At 45.1% G+C, this 10783-nt stretch overlaps 1 protein-coding gene across 2 annotated transcripts in view; it reads right to left on the bottom strand.

The window, feature by feature from the left end:
* Nucleotides 1–1243: 1243 nt before the first annotated feature.
* Orb2 (cytoplasmic polyadenylation element-binding protein orb2) overlaps nt 1244–10783 on the bottom strand; it is a 61147-nt gene continuing 51607 nt past the window's right edge. For both annotated transcript variants that reach the window (XM_072015688.2, XM_072015689.2), the window contains one exon: nt 1244–10651. In XM_072015688.2, the coding sequence (XP_071871789.1) occupies nt 10535–10651 (117 nt within the window). In that variant the 3' untranslated portion in view covers nt 1244–10534. The remainder of the gene's footprint in view (nt 10652–10783) is intronic.

Genomic DNA, 10783 nt, shown 5'->3' with positions numbered 1-10783 from the left:
CGACCTCGGGTCAGACACGCTGTCCACTCTTCCAAGGGAAGCTACGCCGACGACATACCTGTGCGAGAATCGATCATAGAACGTATCTCGAGGATCAAAGAATGGATCGCAGCGACGATGGTCCGTTCGGAGGATCCTTCGAGCGGTCGAAGCTGACGCGTTGCGGACATTCTTCGACGATTCGCTATCGCGTCGCTGACCCGAGATCGCGATACGATTTTACGTATCGAAGGCAACGCGCCAAGATGTAATTCCTTATCGGCGTCAGACCAACGGGTTTTCGGTCACTTTTGGTTGCACAGAGATCTCTATCGATGCGCGATGCTTGCCTATATTACAAGCAATTATTCCAAGAACGTTACTTCTAAACGATCTACGGATCACATTTACGTCCGACGCTTACAGGATATATCCCAGCTTTAACGAGACTCAAGTTTCTCATTTATCGTTGCGCTTCGGTTTTCGCATCGAAAGTACTCTTTTACCGGCTTTTGTTCTCTGTACGCGTGCCGATCTGTACATTTCCTAACGTGCACATGTCCATGTATACATCAGATGTACAAATATGTTCAACTGTTCTTTGGTACATGCAGATATATGCGTACATCTACAGTAGACACTCTAATAGTAGTAGTGGTAGTAGAAGTAGTAGTAGTAATAGTAATAGTAAGAGTAATAGTACTACTAGAAGTAGTAATAGTAATAGTAGTAGTAGTAGTAGTAGTAGTAATAGTAGTAGTAGTAGTAGTAGTAGTAGTAGCAGCAGCAGCAGCGGTAGTAGTAGTAGTAATAGTAGCAGTAATAGTAGTGGTGATAGTAATAGTAACAGTAGCAGTAGTAGTAGTAGTAGTAGTAGTAGTAGTAGTAGCAGTAGTAGTAGTAGTAATAGTAGCAGTAATAGTGGTGGTGGTAGTAACGGTAACAGTAGCAGTAGTAGTAGTAGTAGCAGTGGTAGTAGTAGTAGTAGCAGTAATAGTAGTAGTAGTAATAGTAGTAGTAGTAACAGACGTAGCAATAGAAATAGCAGTAATGGTAATAGTAATGGTAGTAATAATAATAATAATCATTACCGTCTTCGTAATAATAATAATTATAGTAGTAGTAATAGTAGTAGTAGTAGTAGCAGCAGCATTAGCAGCAGCAATAATAATAATCGTAATAATAATAATGGTAATAGTGCTAATGATAGTAATAATAATAAAGGTAATGATAATTAGTAATCGAATAATAGTAATGACGATAATGACAATTGCAAAAATAACAGCGACTATATTGATTGCGTTAAAAACATTATCAACTAGTAGTAATGCGTTTCGTAGTGAACGTATATCGTATGTAACAAAAATAGAGAAATTTGGAGAACGATGAAAGGAAAGGCGACTGAACGATCGCTTGCCTTTCGTAGGACTTCGAAAAGAAGGAAAAAAGAAAACGAACAAAATACGAAGGTACGAAGGATGATGCGTTTTCGCGCGGAGCAAAAGACCGCGCAACGGTTTAACGGAGGGTTCGCGTTCGTCCACGTACTTGATTACTCGTTCGCCAATTCGAAGAAGGAAAAATCGTTTCGTGGGCGCGCGAACTTTCCGCGGTCCGTCGCCTTCGATCGTGCGCGTTTTATCTGCGAGGTATGGCTCGAGTTACAAAAAAAAAAAAAAAAAAAAGAAGAAGAAAAGACGCGTGTAGAAAGAACAACGCGATGAACAGGAGGGTGGGCGGGAAGTCCAGCAAGAACACAGATTAAACGAGAAAAATAAGATTTGCGAATTGCCTCTAAACGAACGCTAGTCGTTCGAACGCGATCTATACAATACGAGAGCGATAAAAATCGTAACGCTTAAAAAAATATAAATCGATCGATAAAATTGTACGTGGAAAATGGTAGATAGAAATAGGATTGCTCGAGCATATCAGGAGCTAACTAGAGGTAGGATCGACATGGTCGATCGCGTCTGGCGCTTCGTGTTTCGTGCCTGGTATCTCGCGCTCGCTACAATCTCGCTTTTTCGCCATTAATCGTCGTCGGTTCGCTCGTGTTCTCGGGGTTTACGCAGAGCGAGTCTCGAAAGCGTGAACGCCTTTTCTTTCTTGGACAAACGACCACTCGCCAAGGATCACCGAGACTCACGACGTTTCTACACCTTCTCAATCTCATCCGCGGTTATAACAATCTCTCTCTCTCTCTCTCTCTCTTTCTCTCTCTCTCTTATCGTCGGCTTTTCTCTCGCGAATAATCGTTTTGAGACGATCGAATCAAGCTAGAGATCGTTCCGCGCTTGATCGCGACGGACGACAACAAAACGTCGTTGCACCGGTTCTATTCGACATTTATCGAGTTCAAGTTTGAACGCAGCGTGATTATAAAATCTCGAGGGTCGATTCGTGGCGAGTACATCGTGTCCTCCTCTTTTGGAGCTTACGTTATACACGATGTTCGTGCTTTTTCCGATTGCTCGTTCGACTTTCGCTTCTCTTTCTCTCTTTCTCTTTCTCACGCGCACTCTCTCTCTCGTCTCCTCTCTCCGTTACCGCTATCCAAGCCATTTCACTCGTTCCGTTTCTTTCATTCCTTTCCTTCGCTAAAACCTCCTCTCTCTCTCTCACTCTCTCGCTCTCTCTCTCTCTCTCTCTCTTTTTCTCACATACACACACACGTATTCGGTGTATTCGGACGCACCTATATAATTTCATGCAAGCTAAGACGCAATCATCGTCTCCCGCATTTTCTCCGAACTAAGATATTTAGACAAGAATATAACAGCGGTATAAAAAACTTTTCAACACTGAAAAATACAAATCTATCGTAAGTGACTACCATTGTTACTCGTTCCCCCAAAATGTTCATCCTTCCTTCTTTTTTAGCTTTCGCCATCCTGTTTCGTAACCCATACGTTTTTGAATCACTCGTGCGCATTACACGAACGACAGTGTACGCGTTACGTCGCGCCTGTGCTTATGCAAGCATCGTTCGGTCGGCATCGCGATTTCTTTCGTTATTCGAAACTTCCGCTTCTCCGCTTCTCGACGCGTTTCCACGCTCCACAATTTTCCTATCCGTTTTCCTTGAATTCCGCTACTGTCGTGTCGCGCAATCAACATCTATATTTCAAGTTTACATCCATTATCTTTTCTTTTTTTCAAGTCCATCAGAATATATTAAATATTTCGATCGTTATTATCAATTATATATTAGTATTTTATATCCTGTACCTACATGTACACACACACATATATATATACACATATATATATACACACACAAATATGTATGTACATGTAAACACGCGTATATACATATCTATGTATATGTATATACATATATACATATATATATATAATTGTCATTATATTATATATTATGCTTTATCACACATATTACAAAGGAGGTGAAGAATCATACCTAACATATTGTTTGTTATTCTTGTAGTTGTTGTAGTTGTTACTTTTTTTTTTTTCTTAAGGGCGATTTTCTCAAACAATAACTTTGCTGCGAAATGTAGCTTATCATTATTATTATTATTATTATTAATATTATTATTAATATTATTATTATTATTATTATTATTATTATTATTATCAATCGTCATCGTTATTATTTTTCTCTTCTTTGCTTTAAATTCTCAGCGTGCCATTGCCGGCAGATTTGCGTTTCCATCGTGTGTACGCGTGCACGTTCGTACGTATAAAGTTTCGCTATAGGCGACTACAGAGTCGCGGTTATTCCCTTTATCCATACTTTCTCGCGGCTTCAGCCCCTATTTTCAACGACGCAGGAGTCGCGCGCGGTGTTCGTACGCCTAACGTTAAGCGGCGAGTTCATCGGATTTTCGCGATTCGCCGGTCGTCAACTTTTGTTTTCTCGCAACTTGCCGACTAGCAGAGAAACGTAAATTCGTCGAGTCGCGCGCAAATATCCCGTATCGCGTCGATCGTGCTCGAAAGTGATATGTCACTTATCCGCTACGCGTGGAATCTCGACAACATTCGCGAAATAATTTTACCTAAACGCTGCTCAATTCGTACATCGGGAATATCCCCGATAACGGTTCACGGTCAACTAAAATTTTCTAATTAATCTAAGCATCGAGTGCGCACAGAGCAACCGTTCGCGGTTCGTTGATCGAGCGCGAAACAAAACGAATCTTTCATCGATATTGATTACCTACCTAGGCACGGAAATTTCGAAATTGAACATTGATTTGCGAACGTGCCGTTAAAACGTCTGATAAGGTCATTGTTTCGAGTACTTCGTATTTCGCGCGAACCTACGCCGACGTCAACATTCTGCCGGGACGTTTTTATCCGAGGAAAAGTGACCAGAGTTCCGCGTACGAAAAACGCGCACGTACGTTCTCGCGTGTGTGTATGCCTCTGTTTGTTTGTTTGTTTGTTTGTGTGTGTGTGTACGCGCCCGCGCGCGTGCGCGCGAGCAGGGAAATCGGTACGATCCGTGTCAGAACACAGGTGAACGCAAAAAACGCTCGAAGAAGAAGAAATTCGTTTAGTCGAGATCGCGCGATAGTTCTGGCACGGATACCGGTCGTTCGTTTCGGTCGTTCGCGGCGTGAAAACGCGCGAACGAGCCGAGATCTTTGTTTACGAGGCATGATAACGCGAGTGTATCGATAGAAGGAGACGTTCCGCTCGATTCAACGGCGGAACGCCGCGCATTCGTCAACGATTAGAAAAATTTGTCTAGAAAAATCTCGATCTCGATTCTCGCCCAAATACTCGGCTCGCTGTCGAGTATCGGAACAATACTACTTTCTATATAATATATATTAATATATATATCATATGTATATGAATATATATATATATACTTTGTTTTAATTATCAATTGATTTAGGTGAATTGGTACCTAGATAAGTTTCACTACGATTATATCGATCGATTAGTGGGGAGAACGTGTCCGTGCACGAACGAGATCGTGTGTCTAAGAGTTGGTCTCGTTTTCGTGTGTCGGTGTGTACGAGCTCGGGGTCGCGCGCGAAATCGTTTTCGAACGCGTATCGTTTCGTGCTCGTTTACGGGATGCAAATTTTCACCTAGTATATATATATATGAGCCGCGGTAGCTTCGTAGCCGCGCTATCGCGATCAAAGGTTTTCCGATTCCTTCGAAGCCGTCGTTAACGGTATCTCTCGACCTCGAAAATTCTTCGCCAGCCCTCTCTCCCGTCTCTCCCATCCATTTACGACCGAATCTCGACGCGTACGGAGACACACGCGGCCGACGTCGCGTTCCCAACTTTCATCCCCGAGCAATCTTTTAATCTTTCGTGGAAACAATACGCATGGTGTACGCGGTGATAAACGAAAGGCAGCGTTACGATCGTTACCGATCAACGAAAATAAACGAATTCCACGCGTGTTTTCTCGAACCGCGCTGCGATCTAATGTCAAGGAACAAACGGAGGAGACGCGACAACGCGTTGTTCCGCGGGCCGTTCACCGCGCGTCAGAATCGGCGGCCAAGCGAATCGTCGAATCGAGAACGTTTCTCGTTATCTTCGAAGCAATTGGAAAACCATCTCGATGCACCGCGTCATATATGCACGCTTATACGCTGCGTTTGGTATATGCGTTTTTAATAAATTTATCCGTGAGATAGCGACGCTGCCGAGACGCGTGAATCGCAGCGCTTGCTTCCTAATCGCGTGAGTCGCCGCGTTTCATCGCTCCTCGTCCACGCGAGAACGGTGCCGAGCGTCGACAAAATTACGCTAACTAATGCTCTTCCCTTCCTTTGTCCTTTTGTTTCGCCCCCCATTTTCTCTCCTTCCTTCCTACTCGCCGTTCACTCGTCGCGCCCCTTCGTTCACAAAAATCTCACTTGGCTTTTTTTAGACCTCGACAAGGTTCTCCGCGTGGCTCCAACGATGTTAACAAACGCGTCCGTTCGCTTCGATCGCAACTATCTTGCCAGTCGACCCACCTACGACACGGTCGAAATACCTTCTGTATATTTTTACCAAACGTTTTACCAAACGAGATCGATAAACGTAAAACACGAATGCTCGCCACGAATATTTTCCTACGTTAATGTAATAGCCGATCGGTTTACAAGATTCGATGTTGAGTTAAGTTGCGTGTATGCGAGCACCGTGGATAATTCGTGTGAACGAAGGGACGGAGATGATCGTCGTTAACGTGGCTCGTTTCTCCAGCCTTTTTCCCACCCTCTTTCTCTCTCTCTCTCTCTCTCTCTCGCTTTCTCTCTCTCTCCCTTTCATGCACTTTTCTTCTTTCTATCGCGCATACATACACACGTGTGTACAGACAATCGATTTTTCATTCTGTTTCTCGTTTTCTTGCTCGCACTCTCTCGTACACTGTTTCTCTCGTCCCTGGTTTTCGCTCTGTTTTCTCACGCGGATATCTCGTACCTCGTGTGGATCCTAGACGTCACCTAATCTATGGCGACACGTATATACAAAAAGAGTACCAAAAAAATAAATATATATGTAAATATATATATGTATATATAGATGTGGAAATTACTTTTGTTTATTCATTCCTTGTTACTAAACGTACGCGAAGGTACGCATCGGTTAATTCACGATTAATTTTTATCGATTCGTTCCCGGATGACTACATTTGTGATATCGTAGGTATGCGTGTACGCGTATGTATGTGTCTACGTGTACGTGCGCGTGTGTCTGTGTGTCGTGTATATCTTTTTCTTACGAATGCGTAACACGCTAAAACGTGTCGTTAAAGATACTCGTCGTGCGAGGTTAATCTACGAGCTTATGGTTTCAACTGACGGTGCTGCTACGTATAAAACGACCATCTATTAAGCGGAACACATAACGTTGCATACTGATAACCATCCGTGTCGTTTCCACCGTTGCGTCCTTGTCCGAAATTCGCGTCAATGTTTCCTCCGCGAACTTTATCCAACTACCGACTGGCTTCGTATCCATTTATCGAGAAGAAAATGAAAGATGATAAAGCTACGGGCGGGATGTCGGACGAAAGTTAACGCGTGGCAACGGGCCCACGGTCGGAAGCGACACCGCTGGCAATTACCACCGAGAAAAGTCCTCTGTTCCTCCTTCGAAGAATAAAACTTATAATAACGCGTCTCCGTCGAGATGAGATTTCATTTGAACTACGTCGATTGCATCATTGCGTTTGATTATATACATCGAGCGAAGAAATTCGTTAGGATCGAGAAAACGTGCATCGCGACAGGCGTTCAACGCGGATCGTATCGGTACGAGAAGGATCGGTCATCTACACAGCAGAAACCCGTGCAGTTTTCTTCGTATTTTATCCTATCGATTTAGCGTTCGTTCGCGCGAAAACAACGTTAATCTTTGCACGCGTTTCCTTCGGATCTCCTATATATCGGACGTATGAAGAGTAATTTGCTAGGAGCTCGATCGCTACGTCTCTTCCCCGTCGAGAAAATTGTAACGCGTACGTGTTTATGTGTGTGTGTGTGTGTATGTGTGTGCGCGCGCGAATCCGCGTCTGTGTCCGCCCTGGAAAGGAGCGTTACCGTGTATTCGCGAGATCGACTTACTCCAAATACACTGATCCACTGAAGAGACGTTCGCCGCTCGTTGTTCGAAAAAAAAAAAAAGAAACGCGGAGGCCCAGGTACGTAGAATCGTTTACGTTCCAACAGCAGGTTCGAGGATCGTTTACGGATTCACGGCCGAGATTAGTCCCGCGACTCGTCTCGATCGCGAGAAATCTCCCGTTTCTTCGCTCTCTCGGTATCTTGGTGTTACGCCCGCTTCGATGCTTTTTCCTTCCTTGACTTTCGAGTGCCGACGCGACCGTTCGTTTTGTACTCTCTTTTATTTCCTTGAAAATGAGTAACAGACTGTCCCGGTACGATCGTTATGGTTATTAAGCCTCGTACCATCGCGTTTTCTTTCCTCCCGTCGTTTCACACATTTTTGGAAGGGTCGCTCGGTTAAGGTTTTGGTGTATTGGCTGAGGATCTGGTACGGTTAAGCAAACTCAACGCGCGATCGTGCGTTAAGTAAATTGGACTATCGTCTTTTCAACGTCCGTTTCGAATTCCATTTCTCTACTTCGCTCTCCTAAGCCCCCTTCTTCTTTTCTTGGTTTATCCTTCCTCCTCCTCCTCCTTCTACTTATTTCGTCTCTTTTTCACAATCTCTCCTTCACGCACGCACGCACACACTCAGGCAAACGCGCACGCATTCTATTCTTTTTCTTACACTTTCGTTCTTGCTTTCCATTGACTCTCGGCATATCATCTCACCTCCGTTTCACTTTCTTTCGGTTATTCCTCTATTTTCTATCCCATGATACTTTTTGCTACTTATTTCTTGCATTCAAATAAGTTAATTAGTAAAAAATCGTTTATTTTACTCAAATATTTTGTCTACGAGCGCAACGTCACGTTTTTCACGCGGGAAACGCATGTGTATATATATGTATGTTATATATACATACAGATATATAACGTATATATACATATATATATATATATATATATAACGCACCTATGTAACATTTAATAAGTTCTTAAAAGCTAAAGACCGTGTGATACAGATAATTATCCGACACACAGCGATTCGAAGCGTGGTTGGTTTTTCATTACCTATTCAACGTCCAACGCGAATGGCTCATTTTTAAACGTTTGCGTCTTTATATTTATATCACTCTTCCGCGTTTATCTACCAGCTCGCGAGTATCGATCATTTTCTAACTCTTCGCGTCGCTCTGCCGTCTCATCTTTCCATCCGCATCTCCTCTTCCTCGTTCATTCACACAGGCATACATACACGCTTCTTCCGATTCTTTCCAATCATTTCCTTTACTCGCTTTCGTCTCAATCTTTTGCTCTCTCGTGCTCGCGTTCCATCAATCTTAATCCTCGCGGTTTCACGTCGAATCAGGTACTCGCTATCACCTCTTACCGTTTCGATTCACGTTCACACTCGTACGTTCCTTATATATTTCCGTACACCGCTCGGCTCAGGTTCGAAGCGACGGCCGCATCCTTCCATCGAGGAGAGGGCAAGCTGCCGTTTGGCTACGTCGATCGACGCTCGATTCTGCCTCGATCGATTTCTCGAGGTGGCACAGAACGCACGACGAAAGAAAGGGACGATTGCCCCGGTACGGCGCTCCGTTCCTCTCGTTCTCCGATTTCCTTTCGTTGCCTTGGCCTGTTCGACGAGAAAGAACAAGCGAGATCGCAAAAGGAGGAGGTGAAGCAAGTAGAAGTAGAAGAAGGAGGAGAAAGAAGTCAACAAGGAGGATATAGCGCGCGTTCGTCGCGCCAAAGATTTCGTTTCGTTCGAGCGGCTCGCAAAAAACGGATTGACAATCGGCGGACAACGGAGAACGATGTTCCTCGTGGTAGCTTCCGCGCCTCTGCCCGACGCGCGATCGATCGACGAGGAGATCCGTCGTCCGTCTTCGGCCGACGCGCTACGAGAAAAGGAACGAGCGAACAGGCAAGGAGAGGAAGAGGAACACCTGGAACGTATCTTCCCGTCCGACAGTCGGTAATGGGAAGAGACGATCCGCGAGCGCGAACCACGATTAAAACCTCTCGTCGGACGCGTCCAACGCGTGCTTCGTACGAGAGAGCTTTTAATTATAACCGTCTACGCACATTCGTAACTTATATATATATATATATACATATGTATGTGTGTATGTATATATATATATGTGTGTGTTTGTGTGCCGATATCGATATCGGTAACTAACGCATGTTCCATCTCGGTCGGACGAAAGGCGTTTAGGGCGACGGTCCGTTGTTCCTTCTTGGCCTCGACTCGTACGTTCGTTATAAAGCGGAACTAGCGCGCTGCACTCTGTGTATTACCGGCGCACCGACGAATCGTCGACGAGTCTTCCTCCTCCGCTGCTAAACCGTTTCCTCGTGGTGAATTGGTTGGTGCGCTGAGTATCACACGTACAAACTCGGAGATGAAAGATCGAAGTGGTCGTCGGTGCGAAAAGGTAACGTCGAGACGCATCGGTTGGCAGAAGACGATGGCGGCGGCGGCGGCGGCGGCTGCGGCGGCGGTGGTGACGGCGGCGGTGGTGGTGGTAGTAGTGTTGGTAGTGGTGGTGGTGGTGGTGGTGGTGGTGGTAGTGGATGTGTGGTGGTAGTAATGGCCGTGACGGTGGTGAAGGCGACTGATTTGTCCGCCGTGTAACCGGTAAACACGTCCATGTAGCGGTGGATAGCAGAGCAAAGGTAACTCATAGTGGAATAGTAATGGTGGTGATTGCGATAGAGCGGTAATAGCAATAGCGATAATAGCGATAGTAGTAGAATAGCGATAGTACCGACGATCAGTGGATAGTAGCGATAATAACGGTTTTCGGGCTGTGTTTCGATGCAGGTAGGTATGTGAGCAAGGGTGAGACGAAGTGTCGGACGGGCCGGGGGAGGTTGAATGAATGGAAGGGTGGGTGGCGGCGGGCGGTAGAAGGTTCTCTTAGGGGGGGAGGAGAAGTTGGTACGTAGAAGTGGTAGTTAATTAGCTAGGGTTGCGAGATAATTAGGGACAACGCAGCTGGGGTTAACACCAGCGGTACGGTACGGCTCGAGGTCGATCCGCACCCTCCTTCACCAACGGCTTGTGGAACTCGCGACCTGGTCGCGAGTGAATCGTCGCCCAGCAGTGCTCGCAATAGTACTGCAACAACAACAACAAATGAGAATGCGCGTTTCGGCGCCGTTGCTTTCAGTTTTTTCGTCAGGGGTTTGCTGCTCTCGTCAATTCGTAGTTTTCGCTTTCGCCGTCGTTATCATCGTCACTGTCGTTGAC

The sequence above is a fragment of the Bombus fervidus genome, chromosome 13 (genome assembly GCF_041682495.2).
Source record: "Bombus fervidus isolate BK054 chromosome 13, iyBomFerv1, whole genome shotgun sequence".
In the NCBI taxonomy this organism is placed as follows: Eukaryota; Metazoa; Arthropoda; class Insecta; order Hymenoptera; family Apidae; genus Bombus; species Bombus fervidus.
This window is presented reverse-complemented; position numbering and strand designations above follow the sequence as displayed.